Genomic DNA, 23960 nt, shown 5'->3' with positions numbered 1-23960 from the left:
TTGTATAGGTATATACATATCTATACATATGTATGTGTATAGAGATGTATATGTTTTATATATATATATATATATATATATACATACCTATATTGTCTCCCATAACAAAATTAAGTCTCCTTGGGAGTAGATACTGTTTTATTCTTTATATTCATTACCCCAAGTCCTAGCACAACACCTGGAATCTGGTGGGTGTTCCATAAATCCCTGCTCATTGTCACTTGATTGGCCAGCTAGAAGACTATTGAAATAGTCCAGGAAAGAAAAAACAAAGGCCTGAACAAGACCGGTAGCAGTGGGAATGGCATAACAGAAATGGAAACAACATGGAAAAAGGAGGGACAGAGGGAAAATGGACAGAACCTGGAAGCTGATTAGATTGAGGGTAGGAGGTTCTGGAGGGAAAAAGGAAGGAAACAAGCACTTATTAAGCACCTCCTATGTGCCAGGGAATGTGTTAAACATCCCATTTGATTTTCATGACAACCTTCAAGGTAGGTGCAATTATTATTCCCATTTTACAGTTGAGGAAACTGAGGCAGACAAAATACTATCTCATTCTCATAAGAACTCTGGGAGGTAGGTGCTATGATTACTCCACTTTAAAGTTGAAGAAACTGAAACGGGTCAAATGTCTTGCCCAGGGTCACAAAGCTAGTGTCTGAGGCTACAGTTGACCTCAGAACCACCTGACTCCAGGTCCACTGCTCTCTCTCCACAGCTGCCTCTAGGCAGAAAGAGGAAAGAGGCAAAATGATGCAAGTTTCTTCTTTTTTTTTTTTTTTCAGGGCAATGGGGGTTAATTGACTTACCCAGGGTCACACAGCTAGTAAGTGTCTGAGGCTGGGTTTGAACTCAGGTCCTCCTGAATCCAAGGCTGGTGCCTTTTCTATTGCGCCACCTAGCTGCCCGCTCAAGTTTCATTTATTCTCTCTAACACCAGAGGCAGCTCAATGCTTGATGACTACTTTGTGATAAATTAAAAGTGCTTTCAATTTTTTTTTTTCCTGAGGAAGAGGTCAGGAGAATCAAGGAATGAACAGGGAACTGTTTCATGGAAAACATATGGTACTATAAGACCTGCCTGGAGCTAGATCATCGTGCTAGAAGAGACCTCTGGGGCCATGTAGCCCAACCAACCCATTTTATAGATGAGGACATCATGGCCCTGGGAAGTTATATGACTTGCTCACAGTCACACAGGCTACAAGAGTCTGGGGACAGGATTTAAGACAAGGTCCTCTGATTCCAGAGCAAGAAATACACATGCACAGAAAATGCATGTGTATGTTCATGGAGAGCTTAGGACCTACAAAAAAGCATCATGTCCTCCCCACTCCCACCAGCTTTCACAAATCCACTCCCACCCCACCCCGGCTACATCCAAATTTCTCTCCTCGAGCTGCTTCCCTCTGGGACCAGTCTGGTGCCCTCCCCTTTAGCCACTGGGAACTTGGGGAGGGAGGGAAGACTGAAAGAAGACCACAAATGAGACCAAAGGAGGAGGCAAACCTGGCTGATCACTGGGAAAAAGATGAAAAAAGGAGGCTCTGTTCCTAAACGCTGGCAGATATTACACTGGGGAGAATAAGCACTCTCCTGGTTTTTTTTAATATTTTTTTTTCCTGTTGACCTTTACAGAAAAATAAAGGTAGCAAGAAACCCTTGGGAAATAAATTCAGCTGCAGTTACAAGTTTGAAACCCCTTGAAAAGGAAGTGAAGTGTTCCTGCTTAACGAATGATGCCAAAGATGTTGAGGGGGCACACCCAAAAGTCCCCTGGGCCTGGACCACTCAACATTCACGAGAAAGATCTCAGAGCATGCCCCTCCTTGCTCCAGCCCCTTGCCAGACTATTCATCGCCATGTTGCACTGAACCCAGGGAACAGAAAGTCTCAGGGTTCAGTAAAACATATTACTACCACTGCTTCTCCCCACCAAGGAAGAAGAGCTAATAATCCTTATGGTCCTCCCTGGTGCCCAAGTGTACACTAGGCAGAAAGACACAGAGAAGGAAATGAGGAGGACCCCCTTGACCCCCTTCTTTTTCCTCTCTAGGCTCAGAGTCTCAAGGATTGTAAACTGATTCCAAAGACTGGCTGCTTCTCCCCTTTCTTCTACACTTGGGTATAAACTGAGTGCTCTTGTTATTCAGATGTATAAACAGCTGTTTCTCATGGGTATAAAAGGTCGCAGGGACTCATACTGTGATTTTTCTCGGGCCCTCACACAGCCTTAGAGATTACCCTCACCTTGACTCCACACTATGGGATTTTCCAACTGCATAGAGAACTGTCCCTCTTGCCACAAATTCAAATTCAACCTGTCTAAAACGGAGCTCATCATTATTACCAAACCAGCTCTCTGACTTGGATTCAGACCACCAACGTTATTACCATCTCCCAAATTCTGATTCCTCCACTCCTTTCATTTGTCACCACATCCTGTCATTTCTTCCTTAATTATGCCTCAACTGCACACATTATTCTTTTTTATTGCTACCAGCTATCTAGATCCTAACCCCATTATTTCCTACTCCTCATTTCTTGTTTAAAAATCACAGATTTCCTGAGTTAGAAGGGGCCTTACTCAACATCTCATCCCAGTTCTCTCATCTTACAGATAATGCATACCTTATTTTAAACTCCCCATCCTCACCAACCTGCTCTAACCTGACCCAACGAGCACTTATCAAGTGCCCACTATATGTAAAGCCACCTTGTGCTATGTACTGGGCATACAAAAGCAAATGAAAACTGGACCAAGCAGTGAAGGAGAAGGTACAAGTTACATTCGACTGTTTCTTACTGCCATCCTGCACACCCCTCTAGCTGTCTAAACCCTAGCCATTCTTCCAGGCCCGAGTCAAGCAGCACCTCCTAAAACATTGAAATTCACATTAAAATTCCCTGCCCTTTGAACTCCTATTGGTCCCACCATTATTACAGAGCTAGGCTCTTGATTATTCTTTCATCTGTTGGAATGTCTTTTCCCCAGTCTGATTCTAAGTTCATAAAGGGCAGGACCCCTACCTTCCAATTTGACTCCCTCTGTATTTCCTGTAGCAATGGACACAGAAATAAGAGGATTCTCTGATCCCTCGGGCACTGCCTGCTTTCTCTCCCCCATGGCTTTTGCATCTCCCTTTGTACTTACATATGACATGGCGTATTCTATCTGTCTGAACTAGACTGATATGATGCCTGCTATGAGCCAGGCACTAAGCACTAAGTACCTATTACCAATAGGATCTCAGGATCCTCCAAACAACCCTGGAAGGTAGGCAATATTATTTATTCAGTCATTTTCAGCTGTATACAATTCTTCATGACCCTATTTGGTGTTTTCTTGCCAAAGATACTGGAGTGGTTTGCCAGTTCTTTCTCCATCTCATTTTATAATGGAGGAAATGGAGGCAAACAGGGTTAAGTGACTTCTCACACAGGGTCACACAGCTAGGAAGTATCTGAGGCCGGATTTGAACTCAGGTTTCCTGACTCCAGGCCCAGTGTTCCATCCACTGCACCACCTAACTGCCTTTATTACCCCCATTTTACAAATGAAGAAACTGAGGCAAACAAGGATTAAGTGACTTACCCGGGGTGACACAGCTAGGAAGTGTCTGAGGCCAGATTTGAACTCAGACAGGTCTTCCTGTTTCCAGGCCCAAGGCTCTATCCACTGGGAACTTGGGGAGGGAGGGAAGACCTCTAAATGGTGTCATCCCTTTGCTAAACTGCAAACTCCTTAAGTATAGTGACTAGGGGGTGCAGCTAGGTGGTGCAGTGGATAAGGCATTGGCCCTGGATTCAGGAGGACCTGAGTTCCAATCTGGCCTCAGACATTTGACACTTACTAGCTGTATGACCCTGGGCAAGTCACTTAACCCTCATTGCCCTGCCCCCCCCCAAAAGTATAGTAACCAGGGTTATCTAAATTTAGTATCTCTTCCAGAATCTGGGACAGTGCTCTGCATACAACAGGTGCTTAATAAATACCTACTAAATTACTATAATCTGGTTACCAACAACACCACCCTGAAGATACCCCAAAAGCTGTATTGATCACCAGCTCTTTCCAAGGCAGCCTTAGTCATAGGGGCTTCCTGCCTGGGCCTTGGAGTATGTGCTACTTTAGAGTTCATGTGCAGCATATCATAAAGGGTTACTTCCATATGGAAACAAGTCTTTTCTAAAATATGGATTTCATCCATTTAAAAAAGTATGTGCTACCTATGATTGGGATCACAAAACCTCACTGGTACCTATTTTAGAGCCCCATCCTGAACAGGTTAGGAATAGCTAGAGGGCTGAATATAAACTTTAGAAAACCTGATTATCAAATGAGATCATGGAAGATTAGAGGCTTAAGAGCTGGGACGGCCTTCAGGATTATCAGGTCAAATTCCTTATTTTTCAGAAGGAAACTGAGGCCAAAAGAGGTTGTCACTTACACAAATACCTTTCATTTCTGTCCAACCTCCCCAGCTCCTGCCACCCCCCCCTCCAGGAAGTGGCAGACCCATTGATTCCAAATAGCATCATCATTCTACCACATCCCACTGAGCCCACTGCCTCTCCTAGTTCACTTGCCATCTGCTTTCTATCTCATTCAAGCAGAGTACAAGGCAAAAAATGGGCTTATTTGAGTTTTCTGGGGGCTGGTATGTGAGCTCCCTCAGAGTTTACTATTCAATGTTCAGCCCTCAACCCACCCTGTTGATGCCAAGGAAATGGTTTTAGTTACTCCTCTCCCTTCTAGTTATTTGGCTCCTTCCCTCTCCCAATAAACTGATTCTCACCACTCTCCCGAAGAGTTTCGGTCAAGTCTTCCACCAGAGCCACCGCCTCCTTGCTGCTCTCTGGCCGATGCTCCCTCAACCAAGCCTGAATCTCCCCAGGCAGCAGAGTCAGCATCTGCTCCTTTGTGTGCAGTTCTGGCCTTAACCATCGCTGACAGAGTTCCCTGAGTCTGCTAAGAGATTCCCTGGGCTCGGCGGCCTCCTGATACTCAACTTTACTTTTAATCTGATGAAAGGATTCAGGGTCGCAGCTGTCCCCCTGCAGGGCTAAACCAGGCTTCCAGGAGGAGTCCTCATTTTCCAGTATCATTGTTGAGGCCTCTTCTTCTTCTTCTTCCTCCTCCTCCTCCTCCTCCTCCTCCACTTCTGGCGTCTGAGCCAAAGAATCCAAGGCAGCAGTCATTTCTGGGACTTCTCCAGCCATTGTCCAACTCTGGAGGAAGATGTCCCTCTAACTGCTGCTTGCACTTGGAGGCTCAAACCTTGACCTTCTTTGGAGAGTCACTTCTAAGAGAGATTTGACAGAGTGAGTCTGTTAACAGCAGCACTATAAAATACCTTCAGTTACACAATCAATGAGCACTTATGGAACACTAGATGCCTGACCGTTATGCTGAGCACTGGGGATACAAGGAAAAAGCGAAAACAACTCCTGCCCTCAAGAAGCTTACATTCTAAAAGGCAAGGCCACATGTAAATATAGATGAATTCACAATGCATAAAGTAGATTCAAGGTATATGCAATACATAAAATTGATCCAAGGTAACCTTAGAGGTGAAGGCGCTAGCAACTGGGTTCCCACATCGAGCCACAAAATGATCTGTATATCACCAAACTAACAGTCCTCATCCCCCCTCCCCAACCTCCACCTCCGGTCCCCACCACTAGTAGAATGATTTGTTCCTGAACTCAGATTTATTTCCCTCTGGAGGGTTAAGTTTAAAAATCCCACCAGCATTAGCACCACTTTACAAACTACAGACCATATTTCTTCCCCTCAAGGCCAAAGGACGGTTCCTGTAGGAAGTAGCCATGACCAGACATTCTCTGGGCTCCCTAGCCCCTGCTCTACCGCTCACGGGAGACTGTGACCTTGGACCAGTTACTTCGACTCACCACCCCCAAACTTCTGTGCCTTCATTTATCCACCTCTTAACTAGACAGATGATCATACTGATGAACTAGGGGATCAGAACAATAAAGGAGAGATCAAACATCCGAACGCCTTAGCTGCGCTATAAAGCCCATGGAGCACTGCAGCGTTATCAAGGAGCCAAATGAAAATCAGAGCAGAAAAAACGTCAAGCAGATTCCCCCACCAGAGGATAACTGCTAAAAGGAAAACGTAGCTAGCAGTAGAAGGAACGAGTGACCAAGGTGTCTCTGCCATTAATTGACTTGGGTAAGTCACTTAACCTGTTAACTCAATTTCACCACCTGTAAAAAGAAGGGAAGGCTGGGGATTGGCCCGGCCAACGTTCCAAATCCCTTAGCTCCAAACTTTGGAGAACCTCCTTGTCCCCCTGGGGATCTGTGCGGGTGCCGCCCGCCTAGGCACACACTCATTCCTATCATTAAGGGAATGGTCAGGAAGCTGCGATGCTCCGGGTGTGGGGTCACCACTATTATGAAATCAGGGTCCGGGGAGCAGTTACATAAAGCGAGGCTGTATGGGAGGGGAGTCCCTTATTGAGGGGAAGCTCAGAGAGAGAAGAGCTTTGTAAACGGTAGCAACACGGGAAAAGCAGAGGGCAGTCAGCAAAGCTAAGCGGTCCGGCCAGGGGTGGGCAGCGGATGCGCAGGACCCTCACCCCGGGGTGGGCTGCGGGGCCCGTTATTCCTCCCCCCCCCCCGCACCTCCCCCTCAGGGACCCGCTCTTCCCTCCGCTCCCGGCGCCTCCGAACTCACCGTGGCTCGAAGGGCCCGGCGGGCCGGGGAGGCTGAGGGCGCTTCCCCGCGAAGGGCGCCCGGGACGCGGACACGGAGGCGGCGCGCGCCCCCGGGCTCAACAGAGCTCCCGGGCCAGCTCGGGCTGGAAGCTCAAGCGCTGAGAACAATGGACAGGAAAGGCCCGCCCATCTCCTCCCGCGATTGGTCTTCGCGAATGCAGCCCTGGGAACTCTCCCGGGTTACTGGCAGTAGCAACTGTCAGGCGGTCTGGGATAGGGAGGGAATTGACTCGCTTATTGGTAAGGTATTATGGAAGTTGTAGTCGGAGCTCTAAGGCTGACGCTCTCTGTGGCTTTGAATGACATACACGGGAATTGGGAGACCCAGGTTTTATGGAACCTACGATCTGTTTTCCTAGCTGGGTTTCAGGCTCCTTATCAGCTTCGTCTAGTGGGAAAAGCACCGGCTCTAGGGTCAGGACCCGAGTTCAAATTCTAGTTCTTGTATCGCCACGGTGATTAGGGACAAGTAAACATCGCTTCGCTGGACCTCCGTTTCCTCCTCCATAAAATGAGAAGATTGAGCTAGATGATCCTTAAAGTCACCCCCAGACCTAAATGTAATGATCCTAAAATGAGACGCATGCTTTGGAGTCATGGGTTATCTCGAAACACCCTTTCAATCCTCCAACATCTATGAATGCTGCGTTAAGCAGTTCAAGGTAATAGCGTTAAACCAAACCAGTGTCAGAGAAATAAGCAAATGGAAAGACACCCCAAATGTGTTGGTTCAGACTCTCATGGACGTGTACTGGACAGAAAGACGAAATCTTTTCTTTCCCTAGGGTCCTCTCAGTCTTTATAAAAACAAGGGAGCAGCTGCCTGGAAAGCTCAGTAACTGGAGAGGACTGGTGATTGAGATAGGGCTTCTTTAAGAAGCCGTGATCCAATCCCAGGCTTGCACTACCTCATTGGCAGGGCCAGCTGTCTAGTATTGTAATTTCAGAGGCCCCTTTTCTCCCCAAGAAAAAGTCTCCCCCACCTGCTAGCTAATTCCTGAAATTCCTTTATGGATGGAGACCCAGAAATAGTTCTGGGCCGATTAAAAAACAAAAGTGCCATCTCACAGCGCTGCCACTTTGGGACAGCGTCCTGAACTTGGAGTCAGGATGGGAGCTGGAGTCTTTCTGCGTTTGATAATTATGAGCTGGGTGGCCATCACCATCATAGCTAACATTTCGTTTGTAAAGCTAACATTAGCTAATATTGAAGTTTGTAAAGTGCTTTAAATCAATTATCTAATTTGAGCTTCACAACAACCCTGCAAAATAAGGGCTACTATTATCCCCATTTTCCAGATGAGGAGAATGGAACTAAGAGAAGTAAAATGATTGTCCTGGGTCACACAGCTAGCAAGTGTCTTAGACAGACTTGGAACCTGGACCTTCCTGATTTCAATACTTTACCTCCTATGGTACTTAGCTGCCATAAGAAAGATTATGAGTATACCACCTCCCCAAGCCTCAGTTTCATCATCTGTAAGATGAAGACAATGATGCTTGTGGTACCTACCTGAAAAGGTTATTATGAAACTGAAATGGGATCATGTATGTAGAAGACTTTGTAAACCTTAAAGGACTATACACATGTTCATTGTGATCATTTGTGCTACCCATGTGATGCTGGCTAAGTGGTTCAATCCCACTGGGTCTGTTTCTTCATCTATAAAATAATGGAGTCAGAAGAAATCAATGAACAACATTTATTAAGCATTGTACTGTGCTAGATGTTGGGGACACAAATATGAAAGGTAGAGTCTCTGCCTTCAAGAAACTTCCAGCCTAGTCAGGGATGCAATGGGTATATGAATGAAGACTGATGATACAATGGTAGTAAGGGGAAGGCTGGAACACTGGTCACCTCTCCCTCTGCTCATGGAGTGAAGATGGTGCCTGTGGAAAGGACTCCAAAGTCTGTAAGAGGCTGGATGGTCCTTGAGAAACCTTGCATATATGATTCATTCGTCATGGTATAGACCTAAGGTCAGTAGTTGTGTCCTCTGCTGCCTCACGCTTCATCTTTAAGACCTCCCTTCTGTTCCTCCCTTAGGTTACACCATCAGGTTAGATCCCCAAAAATCTGAACCAGAAAAAGTTATTTTATTTTTTACTTCTCACTCTTGCTTAAGATATAGCTGCTGTTCAAATCAGGGTGTTCCAAAAGTTTTAGTTATTAATGCCTAAAGTCACACTAAGAATTCTGGGATAGCTCCAACCAGAAGACAACACTTTCCTACCAACCCTGTGAAGTAGATAGGACAAATCTGATTCTGCCCATTTTACAAATGAGGGAACTGAGACACAGATGTTAAATTACGCAGTATCACACAATACTCTTTCTTTTTTTCTTTTTTTTTTTTTGCAGGGCAATGGGGGTTAAGTGACTTGCCCAGGGTCACACAGCCAGTAAGTGTTAAGTGTCTGAGACTGGATTTGAACTTAGGTACTCCTGAATCCAGGGCCAGTGCTTTATCCACTGCACCACCTAGCTGCCCCACACACAATACTCTTTCCACTAGGCTACATTGCAATAACTATATTCTGATTCTGCTAGTCTCTTTGGTTTTCGATGGGCCTCCAGTGAGTGAGGTTAAACAAAAGGCACTTTGGTTGAAGGAAGCCCCTAGTGGGGAGGCCTGAGTCAGTGTGGGGAGATCTCAATGCTTATTCTAGTGGCTGCCCAGTGAGCTGTAGCCCTGACAATGAGGGGTAACAACACCAATGTGACAAGTTTGATTTACTGCAGGACTTTCTAAGTTTGTTCTTTGCTTGTCCAGCTCAAAGAAGAACTGGTGATTTTATCAGAGATATCATTCAGAGGGTGATCCCAAAGGATTGTTGTCCTGCCAAGCTCAGGGCACAGCTTGCCCACTGGGCCTTAGTTAGCTCTGGAAAGCACGGGGTCTCCTAATGTTTTGTCACTATAGAGGAAATTGATGCACTTAGTGAGAGGTTGGACTAAGAGACCTCTAAGATCCATTCTTATTCTGAAATTTCATGTACTACCAGGGTGGAAATTGAAGGAGCATGGAATAGTTTACCTATCAGATCTATGGATAAGGGAAGAATTTATGAACCAGCAAGAGATAGAAAACATGACAGGATATAAAATGGATAATTTTTATTACATTAAAATAAAAAGGTTTTACACAAACAAAACCAATGCATCCAAGTTTAGAAGGAAGGAAAGCAGAAAACTGGGACATTTTTATAGCAAGTTTCTCTGATAAAGGCTTAATTTCTCAAATATGTAGAAAAATGAGTAAAATTTATAAGAATACAAGTCATTCCCCAATTGATAAATGGTCAAAGGATAGAAACAGAAAGTTTTCAGACAAAAACCCCAAAACTATCTAGAGTAATATGAAAAATGCTTGAAATCACTATCAATTAGAGAAATGTAAATTAAAACAACTCTGAGGTACTACCTCAGAGCTATCTATAAGATTGATTAATATGACAGCAAAGGAAAATGACAAATGTTGGAGGGGATGTGGGAAATTGAGACACTAATGTAATGTTGATGGAGTTGTGAACTGATCTGGCCCTTCTGGAGAACAATTTGGAACTATGCTTGATGGGCTATAAAACTATGCATATGGTGTGACCCAGCAATACCACTACTAGGTATATATTCCAAAGATAACTTTTACAAATGTGCAAAAATATTTATAGATGCTCTTTTTGTAGTGGAAAAAAATGGAAATTGAGGTGATGCCCATCCACTGGGGAATGGCTGAATATGTTATGGTTTATGATTGTGATGGAATACTATTATGCAATAAGAAATGACAAGCAGGATACTTTCAGAAAGACCTGGAAACACTCACATGAACTGATACAAAGTGAAATGAGCAGAACCAGGAGAACATTTGAAATGTAGCCATATTGTACAATGATCAGCTATGAATGACAGCTATTCTCAGCGCTACAGTGATCTAAGACTTACTATAAAAAGGACATATGATGAAAAAATGCTATCCACCTCAAGAGAAAGAATTGATGGAGTCTGAAGATAGACTGAAGCATATTTTTTAAAAAACAACTTTAGGGGGGCGGCTAGGTGGCGCAGTGGATAAAGCACCGGCCCTGGATTCAGGAGTACCTGAGTTCAAATCCAGCCTCAGACACTTGACACTTACTAGCTGTGTGGCCCTGGGCAAGTAACTTAACCCCCATTGCCCTGCAAATAAATAAATAAATAAACCAAAACAAACCAAAACAAAACAACTTTAGTTTTCCTGAGTTTTTTTTTTTTTGTTCTATTTTGTCTGGTCTGTGCTTTCTTTCATAACATGACTAATATGGAAATATGTTTTTCATGACTTTACATATATAACCTATATCAAATTGCTTGCCTTATCAATGAGGGATAAAGGAAAGGAGAGAAAGAATTTAGAACACAACATTTTAAAAAAACAAATATGAAAAAATCTTTTTATATGTAATTGAAAAAAATCAAATATTATACTGAAAAAAAGGAGAAAGACAGTGTCCACAAAATAGGAGGTATAGCTTTGTACCTTACCCTGATCAGACTATATTTGGATTATTATATTCAGTTTTTGGTACCAGATTTTAGAAAGGATATTGACAAACTTGAGAGTACATTCAGGGCTATAATCTATATGGTGAGAGAACTGGAGAATAATCAAAGGAACCAAAGGGAATATTTAACTTGAAGAAGAGAAAACTTAGGTGGGGGAAGGATATGATAATGGCCTTCAAGTACTGTTTTTCTTGGTTCCAAAAGGTAGGATGAAGATAAAAGGTACAGAGACAGATTTTGGATCCATAAAAAAGGGGAGGAGAGAATACCCTCCTAATAATTAGAGCTATCTGGGGGCAGCTAGGTGGCACAGTGGATAAAGCACTAGTTCTGGATTCAGGAGGACCTGAGTTCAAATCCAGCCTCAGATACTTGACACTAGCTGTGTGACCCTGGGTAAGTCACTTAATCTGCATTGCCCAGCAAATAATAATAATAATAATAATAATAATAATAATAATAATAATAATAATAATAATTAGAGCTATCTGAAATTGTATAGGCCTTCTCGTAAAGTAATGAACTCCTTATCACTTGAGGTCTTCAAGGAAAGTCTAGATGACCACTTGTCAGGAATGCTATAGAAAGGATTCTTGTTTAGAGAAGGATTGGATCAGATGGCCTCATTCCCTCCCATCTGAATTCTGTGATCCTGGAGTGGAAGGATCCATTGTGAATGGTTGGTACTTTTGAGTTTAGTCAAGCTTAAGTCCTTCATGTGAGTTTCTACTCATTGAGAGGATCTGAAGTAACAGCTTTCAGGGAAAAAAATAATTTTGTGCATATGTAAAAGGGGTGTGGCAGATGGGACATCCAAGCGCCGAGATAAGGCACTTGTTTAATGCTAAGGAAGCAGTAGTCCTTGGTAAACTTGTCCATTGTTCCTTGATGAACCTGTATAACTTTTTTTTTTTTTAGTGAGGTAATTGGGGCTAAGTGACTTGCCCAGGGTCACACAGCTAGTAAGTGCCAAGTGTCTGAGGCCGGATTTGAACTCAGGTACTCCTGACTCCAGGGCCAGTGCTCCATCCATTGCGCCACCTAGCTGCCCCCTTGTATAACTTTTTACTAGGGGACAATTGTGATTTACCCCCCCTTATCCTTGTGGGATTGTATATTATGTTTTTCTTTGTTCTCAATTGGGTCCAGCCTCCCCTGAGAAGTCTTTACCACACTGGCCACTCATTCTATAAGTTCCTGTAGCTCTGATTTATCTCCCTTCTTTCCCTGACCTCCTTACCATCAGCAGTGGTATCTGGTAGCAAAGCAACTCTCTGAGGAGGAGAGTCCCACATCAGCAGACAGCAAGTCTAGAGAGTCCAGTTGCTAAGTTGAGTTGAGAGAAGGAGAGAAGGAGGCCCAGTGAAGCAACACTACAAGCAGAGACACTGGGCCTGGGGGCACATTGTGAAGATACTACATATGGTAGAACCAATAGTCTAACCCTTCCCCATACAAGTTAAGTAGTCTTTCAAATGATATTGAGACATTCCTTGGGATTTGGTTGACTTAAAGGATTAAAGGTTTAGATTGTTGATATCAATTCCCCATCACCTGAGTAGAAAGTAGCCTGAAGAACTCTAAGGATGCTCTGATGCTTGGCTGGTGGGTTATAATGGGTAACTGAGGCAAGGGAGCTTCACTCAGCTGAATCAACTTAGGGTATCACCAATATTTATCCTCACCGAATATCCTTCTCCTGTTAGGGTGGAGTAAATAACTTTTTGTTGTTGGTGGTGTTTTGGTGAGGCAATTGGGGTTAAGTGACTTGCTCAGGGTCACACAGCTAGAAAGTGTCAAGGGTCTGAGGTCGGATTTGAACTCAGTTCCTCCTGAATCCAGGGCCAGTGCTCTATCCACTGTGCCACCTAGCTGCCCCTGAGTAAATAACTTTTTGTCAAATGTTTAATAACTTGGGTGCAGTTAGGTGGAGCAGTGGATAGAGCACTGGCCCTAGATTCAGGAGGACCTAAGTTCAAATCTGGCCTCAGACCCTTGACACTTACTACCTGTGTGACCCTGGGCAAGTCACTTAACCTGCATTCCCCAATGCCCCCCCTCCAAAAAAAAGTGTAATAACTCACTAGGGCCTCATTTTGTTCTTGTATGGAAACTAAACCACTAGGGAACTGATCTGATTAAGGCCAGCCCAAAACAATACAAGAAAAGAAGCAGCTTCAGGGCCCAGCAGTGCTGGAAATGTGAGTTACCCTGGTCACATGTTCCCCATAGGTGTGTATTTCTATTTGTGTAATCTATGGGTATGCCTATTCTCCCACTGATTCTATATTCCCACTGATTCTATTCTTCTGTTATATGTAATTTGGAAGAATGTTCTCCAGGCTGTTGTGGGTGGGGGTAGATTTTCTAACTACAGTTCTTACTATGGTATTTCAGTAAATGTCTTGGCTTTCAACTCATTGTGAGTGGACCAGTGGGGGCTATAGTTTCAGGAATGTAGACCCACAGGTACCCTGAACCTGAGGTGCCCCAGGAGAACCTCTGGATCCAAGTTGGGGCAGAACAGAACATTCTCTTTTCCCTTTTCCTCTTCTACGTATACAGCAGTCTCATCTCCCCCATTCCATTCAAAACAGTAAGCTTATAGAGTGCAGACTCTGGTTTTGATGTCTTCTTATCTGCTTCAGTGTCTATCACAGGTACAGGCCCGAGGTATGCATTGTACATTCTTGCAGAATCAAATGAAATTGGTTGTACACTGTATGTGTCTTCAAGTTGCAGGAAAAGTGAATCCATAGAATGGCTGTGTGGATGCCATTGGACTGATTTGTGTTGCTGAGTGAGGAGGGATGTGGGTTCCTCATTTAGACCCTTGAAAGAAATTAAATAAATGAAGTGAATCATGTATAGTCTTTGATTCCAGGGCCATGTTGGATTTCTGGGTAATTTATTGTTGTTGTCTTTTTTTGCACAGGGCAATGAGGGTTAAGTGACTTGCCCAAAGTTACACAGCTAGTAAGTGTCAGGTGTCTGAGGCTGATTTGAACTCAGGCTCTCCTGAATCCAGGGCCAGTGCTTTATCTACTTCGTCGCCTAGCTACCCTCTTTGGGTAATTGATTATGTGAAGGTAGATGAATTCTTTGGTGCCGGCTGTTTCAGATAACAAAATGTTAAGGGGTGAAGGAAAGAAATAGAGAAATCACCTCATTCAACCTGTCATTTTATAGAAGAGAAAACAGGCCAGCAGTGGGAAAAAGAGGACATAGAGGAAGAAACTCATTGTAGGCTACACAGATAGCATCAGGGGCAGTATTGAAACCTAGGTCCAAGTTCGGTGTACTTAACACCATACCATGCTGCAGAGGGATGGAGTTGGATTTATATTGTCTATTAGAGCAAAAGACCTTGGAGGCCAAGAGCATTGGGGTCTACAATTTTTCTTTCTGCTTTTTTTGTTTTTTTTTTTTCCGGGCAGTGGGGTTTAAGTGACTTGCCCAGAGTAACACAGATAGTAAGTGTCAAGTGTCTGAGGCCGGATTTGAACTCAGGAACTCCTGAATCCAGGGCTGGTGCTTTATCCACTGCGCCACCTAGCCGCCCCTGGGGTCTACAATTCTTGAAGACTCCCCCTACTGTGCCTCTGACAGGGCTCTGAATGAAGGACCTTGAGGTATGAAATTTGATAGAATGCCTGGCCCTCTGAGTCCCAACTACCTCCCGGTTTGCAGAGTCCCTAAGTGGTAGAGCTCTGGACAGGAGAACAGAAATGAGAACAGAAAGAGAGTGTCTGTGGGTTAGGAACTAGGGTGCAGATGTATCTGGACAGATGCCAGGCACAAACAGCACTATTCTCCAGGGAAGTGCAATCTCTCTTGTGGCCTCATGATGGAAGCACTAGGTGGTATCATTGCACTTTCTCCTATTGTGGGGCTGAAGCTGCAGCATCTCTAGGTGAATGCTGTGTGACGCCATAGGATTATATAATTTTTGAGTTGGAAGGGCCTTTAGAAAGCATCTAATCCATGGGAGTCCACAAACAAGGCATCTGTGGATTGACTTCAGCGGGCCTGTTAACTTGGATGGGGAATACATTATGCCATCATGTTTACCGATGTTTGGTTTCCTTGGTAACCTTGTATTTTGATGGGGCTTTTTTTTTTTTTTTTTTGGCAGGGCAAGGAGAGTTAAGTGACTTTCCCAGGGTTACACAGCTAGTAAGTGTCAAGTGTCTGAGGCTGGATTTGAACTCAGATCCTCCTGAATCCAGGGCCAGTGCTCTATCCACTGTACCACCTTGGGTGAGGCTGTTTTATGCATTTAAAAATATAATTCTGGGGCAGCTAGGTGGTGCACTGGATAGAGCACTGGCCCTGGAGTCAGGAGTACCTGAGTTCAAATCCAGCCTCAGACACTTAACACTAGCTGTGTGACCCTGGGCAAGTCACTTAACCCCAATTGCCTCACTAAAAATATATATATATAGATATATAGATATATAGATATATATATTACACACACACACACACACACACACACACACATATATATATATATATATATAATTCTGAGGAGTCCATAGGCTTCTCCAGAACCTCTGCACTGGTACAACCTCCTCTTTGCAGATGAGGAAGCTGAGGCCCAGAGAGGTTACAAATCGTCCTCGTCATTTGTAGTTTCAGTCACAGATACTAAGTGGTAGAGCTAGAATTTTAACCCACATTCTCTGACTCTAAATCCTGTGCTTTTTCCAGAATACTAACAGCCCAATTATAGGTTTCCCTGGACAGTAGCTTATTCGTTTAATAAACATTTTTAAAGCACCTACCAAGTGTCTGGCCCTTTATTGGGTCCTGGGGAATACAAAGACAAAATAATGTTAACTATCCATGTCCTAGAAGAACTAACATTCTGTTTGGGGGCAATGATAAGTAAATTCAAAATATATACATGTAGCACTGAATGTATCTGAGCCACTGAAGTTCTGACTGATACAGGGATACTATCTATCTATCTGTCTATCCATCTACCTATCTATCTATCTATCTATCTATCTATCTATCTATCTGTCTGTCTGTCTGTCTGTCTGTCTGTCTGTCTGTCTGTCTGTCTGTCTGTCTGACTGTCTGACTGTCTGTCTGTCTGTCTGTCTGTCTGACTCTGTCTATCTATCTATCTATCTGTCTATCTGTCTATCTATCTGTCTGTCTGTCTATCTATCTATCTATCTGTCTGTCTGTCTGTCTATCTATCTGTCTGTCTGTCTGTCTATCTATCTATCTATCGTAATGGGCCCAGGCCACCCCAGAAGTTCTCTGGGGGTACATCAAAGAACCTTCTTCTTGAGAAACTAAACCAAAGGACAGACACACCTAAAGAGATAACCAGATCCTGATGTCTGGAACCAGATCAGGACTGAGCTAGCTCCGGGACCACCACCCTTCATTCTAGTCTCCCCCACCCCTGGGGAGATAAGATTAGGTGTGGCTGCTGCTTTGGTGTCAGGAGGAAAAGAGAGATGGCTTGAGAGGTCCGAAGCCATCCCTCACTCAATTCCCCTAGCCACCACCAGTAGGGGATGGTCCTCCCTCAATAAGGGAACTTTCCACAGTCAGATGATCACCCCCATGAGTCCTCTCAGAGCCACGCTCTGTGCCATGCCTTCTCCCCATGAGAAGAAGTCCAAGGATTTCTCTCTTGGTTTCCCTTCCCCAGCCCCTAAATAAACTATTATCTTATTCAATTGGTTTTGTGTACAAGAGGGTGTAATTCTTTTTTTTTTTTTTTTTTTTGTGGGGCAATGGGGGTTAAGTGGCTTGCCCAGGGTCACACAGCTAGTAAGTGTCAAATGTCTGAGGTCAAATTTGAACTCAAGTCCTCCTGAATCCAGGGCTGGTGCTTTATCCACTGTGCCACCTAGCTGCCCCTGGTGTAATTCTTTAAAGAGGAATTCCTAAGGACCCCAAACCCCTATCTTCGCCCCCTCTCCCACCCCCCCTATTTCCCCATAACAATTTCTTTTCCAGGGCCAAGATTGGTCATTTGCAATTTTTGGATTCCGTTGAGTGTATTTCCTTTCCATTTGTTTTACTGTAATTATAGTCTATGTTCTCCGACTTCTGTGTACTTCACTCACTATCAGTTCATACATCTTCTCATGCTTCTTTGAGTTCCTCATGGTCTTGGTTCTCTTCTCCTGAAACTGAGGAGCCCCTCCATGGAGGAGGCTCAGCCCCTTTGAAGACAATGATTACCCTATGACCACCTGGTCATGAAGGCTTCCCTAATCACTTCATTCACTGGGCTTGCCTTTTTTTCTGAGTTTTTATATCCCCCAAAGGATCACTGGGATTCATTCAATTACCCTCTCAAGTTAGTTCCCTTCTCTTCTGACTCCTTGGGCAAATTCTTACTAGTTGCTGACCAGTAACTTCTATCCCCATTGCACTACTACCACCGTAAAAACTCAGAATCTTACTACCTCCAAGTCCCTGAATGCTGAAATCCTTCTGCTTTTTCTTTCTCCCCTCCCTGTTCTCCCAAGCCTTCCCCTGTCTTGTGGCTTCATTGACATCTCTTTCCAGCCAGAAACTACTCCTTCCCTCCCATCCCTGACCTTCTGTCACTCTGTCTCTACTAATTCCCAACCCTGGGAAACTTTTACCTCCAAATTTTCTGCTCCTACTTCTGGGCTGCTGAGTGTTGCTGGAGAAGGTGATGGATCAGGGATGATTTGGTCCATTCATGCTATTCGACCTCAGCTGGCCCTATAATCTTTCTTTTTTTTAAGTGAGGCAATTGGGGTTAAGTGACTTGCCCAGGGTCACACAGCCAGTAAGTGTTAAGTGTCTGAGGCCGGATTTGAACTCAGGTACTCCTGACTCCAGGGCCGGTGCTCCATCCACTGCGCCACCTAGCTGCCCCTATAATCTTTTTATTTAACTCATTACCTGCCTATTTCTCTCCCATGGTGACTCTTCCAAACCCTTCTCCCTCATCTCAATTCTCCAGTCTTGCTTGATCTCCCCAATTTTTACATGACCTTGACTTTACTGAGATTGAGGCCATTCAGCTTAGATTCTTGCAACTCCTCTCCTACATACTTTACAAAACTTCTCAAGGTCTTCCCCAATCCTCTCATATTTTGGGAAGGGAGATGGAGAGGCAATCAAGGTTAGGTAACTTACCTGGGGTCATACAGCTAGTAAGTGTCTGATGCTGGATTTGAACTCTGGTCTTCCTGACTGCAGGTCCAGTGCTCTATCCACTGTTCCACTTCTCTCCTATTTTAGAGGAAGAGATATTCATCTTCCTTGCCAAGGCCAACTCTTTCAACCATGCCCTTAATGCTTTCCCCTTTTTTCTTTTCCAGGACCTTCTCCTATCAAGCATTATTGTCCTGCCTTTTTCTTCTCCCCACTGGCTCCTTCCTTTCTGCTTAAGGGCATGGTAAGTTCTCTCCATTCCCTTCCTTCTGTCCTGCTTGGGGTATCATCCCACTTCTCCCTTTTCATTGTCAACATTCTAGAAGTAGTAGTATATACTCTGAAACCAATTGGGTCTTTTCCAGGTTTTCTTTTCCTTAGCATTCCACTGCATCATTACTATCCTGATGATGCCAAAAAGACAGAAATTATGTGATTCATATAACTGCAAGGAATTAGCATAAGTGGAATTTCCAAAAAGGTCATGAAATCTTATACAATAACAGGATTTTTTTAAAAAGATGGTCACTTGGGGAACCGAGGGAAATTCAGTCTCTTGGATAGCTAGGTGAAGGAGGCTTTCTCTCACTCTCTCTTTGCTAACCTCTAATATACTTTAATAAATGCTTAAAAGCCTAAAAAAAGAGATGGTCACTTGGTTCATAGAGGATAGAGGTTCATAGAGGATAGAGGTTCATAGAGGATAGAGGTTCATGGAGGACCCAGAGAAAATATGTGTAACCCCTATCTTCTTCTTCATTGCGTGTCAATGACCTTATGTATGACCCTGACTAAATCACTCCACGTCTCTCAAACTCAATTTCCTCATATGCAAAATGAATACAATGATAGTAGCTAACTTTCAGGGACATTAAGATCAAATGAGATGATCTGTGGAAAGTACAATGCTAGATATAAGCCAAAGTACAATGCTAGACATATGGAAAACATGGCTGATCTTTAGAATGGATATTAAGATGGCAGTGTGGGGAGAGTGGTTGTGGAACATGGGGCCATAGGGAGAGAACAGGGTGAATTCTGATACTTTTTTTTTGCTGGGTAATTGGGGTTAAGTGACCTTCCCAGGGTCACACAGCTAGTAAGTGTCGTGTCTGAGGCTGGATTTGAACTCAGGTCCTCCTGAATCCAGGGCCAGTGCTCTATCCACTGCGCCACCTAGCTGCCCCAATTCTGAAACTTTTAAAAGAACTATTAACTCTTTTTTCACAATATGACTAATGCAGAGAAATGTTTAATGTGATTGTACATATATAACCTATATCAGATTGCTTTCCATCTTGGGGGAGGGGAGAGGGAAAGGAAGGTGGGAGAAAAATCTGGAACCAAAAAGCCTATGAAAACAAATGTTGAAGACTATCTTTACATGTAACTGGAAAATAATAAAATGTTTTTATGATTTAAAAAAGAACTGGTAACTGCTGGGCTCCAGTTTTCCCTTGGCAATTGAATAGGAAGTCAATCTTATTTCTGTAAGAGTTGGGGAGAGAATTACCACCTACCTTGTTATTTTCAGTTTGGAGATGCTTCTAACTCTTCTACAAGCAGCCTCTGGGTGGAGCTGTTCTTTAGGAAAAAGTGGAGGTAACACCTCAGACCTTAACAGAATGAGCTGCAACTGCTGAAAGGAAGTTGAGATCTCAAACTTTAGCTCAGAATCTTGGGAGTTTTCATGTATCTTTTATTTTTTTATTTCATTCAGTAAATGTATTCTCTAATGTGAGTATGTAGTCTTTTGAATCTCACAAAGTTGGGAATATTGAAATCTCCTTTTTTTGTACATTCATTTTTATTTTGTTTTTTTAATTTTGTTTTTGTTTTTTTGCTGGGCAATGGGGGTTAAGTGACTTGCCCAGGGTCACACAGCTAGTAAGTCATTTGTCTGAGGCCGGATTTGAACTCAGGTACTCCTGAATCCAAGGCCGGTGCTTTATCCACTATGCCACCTAGCCGCCCCCTCATTTTTATTTTGAGTTCCAGATTCCCTCTTTCTAGGCTCTCTCCTACCCATTGAGAAGGTGAGCAATATGATACCCACTATACAGGTTAAGCAAAATGTATTTCCATATTAACCATGTTGCAAAAAAAAGGGAAAAAATATGCTTCAATCTGTATTCAGAGTTCACCAATTCTTTCTCTGGAGGTGGATAGCATTTTTCATCATGAGACCTTTGGAATTGTCTTGGATCACTGTATTGCTAAGAATAGCTAAGTCATTCATTGTTGATCATTGTGTAATATTGCTGTTATTGTGTACAATGTTCTCCTGGTTCTACTCACCTTGCATCAGTTTATATAAGTCTTCCCAGGGTTTTCTGAACCCATCCTCATCATCATTTTTAGAGCACAGTAGTATTTCAACACAAGCACATACCACAATTTATTCAGCTATTCCCCAATTGATGAACATCCCCTCAATTTCCAATTCTTTGCCTCCACAAAAAGAGATATTATAAATATTTTTGTATATGGATGTCTTTCCCCATTTTCTTTGCTCTTTTTGGGATACAGACTTAGTAGCGGTATTACTGGGTCAAAAGGTTTGCACAGTTTTATAGTCCTTCGGGCATAGTTCCAAATTGCTCTCCAGAATGGTTGGATCAGTTCACAGTTCCACAAATTAAGTGACTTGCACAAGGTCACACAGTGAATGACAGAGTATGATTTGAGTCTGGGGTTCGAAATCTGAAGTCCAACTTATCCTAGCCTGCCATTCCTATGACTAGATGGCTAGTATCTCCTAGGGCTCCACTGCAGAGTACCCTGCAGTTGGGTGGTATTCCCTTAGCACCTTCCCACAAATGACTGACATTCTCTCTGGATTGGAAAAAGAATGTAGATAATTACAAGCCAAGAACAGTACTGGTAAACATACTTTGGAACTGCAGCCACTTGGGAATGAGTGTTGAGAATGATTAATAGCTGGTTCAGTTCCCCATTATTGTTTTATTATTCTGTTTCATTAAAAGTCTTTGCTTTGGATCCATGGTCATCTGATCATGAGATAAACATCAATGGGGGCTAATAAACTATGGGTGTGAGTAGACAAACAGTTTGGTAGTATCAGTGCCCTGGGTGGATCAGAGAAGGGGGCTATAGCAATGGAGCCTGGTGCAATACCATTCTTTCATTCTATTCTTCCATTTTTTCAAGGAACACTTCTATTTCATTCTCTGAGATAACCTAAAGAGCCAAAAACATGTCCCATCTCTCCTCTATGAAGGAAAACAAGCCACAATTAGTTTATATGTACCCCTTACTTGTCATTGACAAAAGCTCAAATAAGGTACACTTTTTTCTTTTTCTTTTTTTTTAAAGTAATAAACCTTTTTATTTATAGTTTTGGGTTCCAATTTTTATCCCTCCTTCCCTCCCTCCCCTCACCCTTCCCTGAGGTGGTAAGCAATCAGATAAAGGTTATACATGTACGATTATGTAAAACATTACCATATTAGTCATTTTGTATAAGAAAACTTGAATAAAATTTAAAAATGAAAGAAAGTGAAAAATAGCATGCTTTGGTCTATGTTCCATCAAATCAGTTCTTTCTTTGGAGGTGGATAGTATGCTTCACTGATAGTCCTTTGGGATTGTCTTGGATCATTGTATTGCTGAGAAAAGTTAAGTCTTTCACAGTTCTTCATCAAACAATATTGTTGTCTCTGTGCACAATGTTCTCTTGTTTCTGTAAAGCACACTTTCTGAAGATAATTATTTGTACCTGCTACTTGCCATCCTGCTTGCTAAACCTTCAAAAAATATAACAGAGCTGGATGCCATCCACGGAGTGAACATCAGCTAACAGCATCCAGGGAATTCAGATTGGCTTCAGATTCTGGCTCCACCACTAAGTGGGAGTGTGACCTTGGAAAAGTCAATGAACATTTCTGGCTCTCAGTTCTCTCATTTGTAAAATGAAGGAGCTGGACTGTATGGTTTCTTCAGGACACTTTCAACTCTAACATTTTGTGAGCCTGTGAAACTGATTGAAACATTTTTAGCCTAAAGGGATGTTGAACTTAGACTTTTTCGACAAATGATAGAATAGAGATGTTCCTTGAAGTTTGAAGGCGGTCCTGTTTGTTTGTTTTTTAATTCACATCTTCTTTAATAAGCCATTCACACTGAGCCACTTTCCATTTATAGTATATTTCTTTTTCTTTTTTCTTTCTTTTTTTTTTTTTTTTTTTTTTGGTGAGGCAATTGAGGCTTAGTGACTTGCCTAGGGTCACACAGCTTGTGTCAAGTGTCGGAGGCTGGATTTGAACTCAGGTCCTCCTGAATTCAGGGTATAGTATATTTCTTCTTCTTTTTTCTTTCTTTCTTTTTTTTCCCCTGCAGGGCAATGAGGGTTAAGTGACTTGCCCAGGGTCACACAGCTAGTTAAGTGTCAAGTGTCTGATGTCGGATTTGAACTCAGGTCCTCCTGAATCCAGGGCCGGTGCTTTATCCACTGCGCCACCTAGCTGCCCCATATAGTATATTTCTAAAGGTGAAGACAGTAGAGAATGACATTTGCTGGAATTAGAGCATCTTTGTATAAAACTTTAATCACTGTATATATGACAACCTTATGTTTGATGCTTTTAGAGCATTCTTCATAAAACATTATTTAACAAATGCTCACTCTTCTCTGAGCACACTGTAGTTTTTGATGGTTGCCTTAATCTAGTTTGAATACATGTAGTGTTTAATCTTAATTATGATGCTGAAGTCTATACAATGTTAATTATTCATTTCACACATTCCTTCCACTTCATTTTAACTCCTAATTTGCTTAACAAAATGTAGCTTCTAATTAGAGCTGACAAAAAGTTGAGAGAAGAGGGTAAGTGATTTTTTTTCCTATAGGTTTGGTAGAACGGAAGGGGAGGGGCAGGAGGATGGAGAGTAAGGAGGTCAGACATTATTAATTGAAAAGATAAAACCCCCTGGCAATTTCTCTTCTCTCCATATTTTATAATTTCTGAGACTTTTATGGAGAGAGGAGATAGAAAAAGCAAAGTTGCATGAGACTTCAGTAATAATTACTACTTAGCTTGTAGACTGTTTCTACATGATCAAATATTGGGCAACCAATTAAATAACTGAGTCAATTCTTTGGATTAGTGGGGATAGCCTAGATAACACCACACAGTCAACTGTAAATCCCATATTTTGAAGGAGGCAGTGTCAAGTCAAATAGAAAATGAAATATTCCTTCACACAGTGGGTTACAAACTAATGGAATTTGGGGATCTGCCATTAATAATAACAGTAATAATAATAGTAGATCTGTCATTAATAACAACTATTGCTCCTAATCATTTGGACATAACATTGACCAATATATCTTAAGCATGATTTTTTTAAATCAAATTTATTTATTTATTTATTTATATATAAGGTATTTTATTTTTTCCGTTACATGTAAAGATAGTTCTCAACTTTTGTTTATACAAGCTTTACAATTTCAGATTTTTCTCCCTCCCTCCCC

General features: G+C 42.7%; 1 protein-coding gene and 1 long non-coding RNA gene across 2 annotated transcripts in view; one reads left to right on the top strand and one right to left on the bottom strand.

Annotated features, from left to right (window-relative positions):
* Positions 1-6843, bottom strand: part of ZSCAN2 (zinc finger and SCAN domain containing 2) — a 31367-nt gene extending 24524 nt beyond the window's left edge. The window contains exons 1-2 of the mRNA XM_043980082.1: positions 6713-6843; positions 4803-5309 (exon numbers count right to left, since the gene is read on the bottom strand). Coding sequence (XP_043836017.1) covers positions 4803-5226 — 424 coding nt within the window. The 5' untranslated portion in view covers positions 5227-5309; positions 6713-6843. The remainder of the gene's footprint in view (positions 1-4802; positions 5310-6712) is intronic.
* Positions 5847-23960, top strand: part of LOC122738038 — a 66948-nt gene continuing 48834 nt past the window's right edge. The window contains exons 1-2 of the long non-coding RNA XR_006354624.1: positions 5847-6205; positions 18634-18710. This is a non-coding gene — a long non-coding RNA (uncharacterized LOC122738038). The remainder of the gene's footprint in view (positions 6206-18633; positions 18711-23960) is intronic.

This window comes from Dromiciops gliroides, chromosome 2 (genome assembly GCF_019393635.1).
Source record: "Dromiciops gliroides isolate mDroGli1 chromosome 2, mDroGli1.pri, whole genome shotgun sequence".
Taxonomy (NCBI): Eukaryota; Metazoa; Chordata; class Mammalia; order Microbiotheria; family Microbiotheriidae; genus Dromiciops; species Dromiciops gliroides.
The sequence above is the reverse complement of the archived record's forward strand: the minus strand, read 5'-3'. Positions and strand labels throughout refer to the sequence as shown.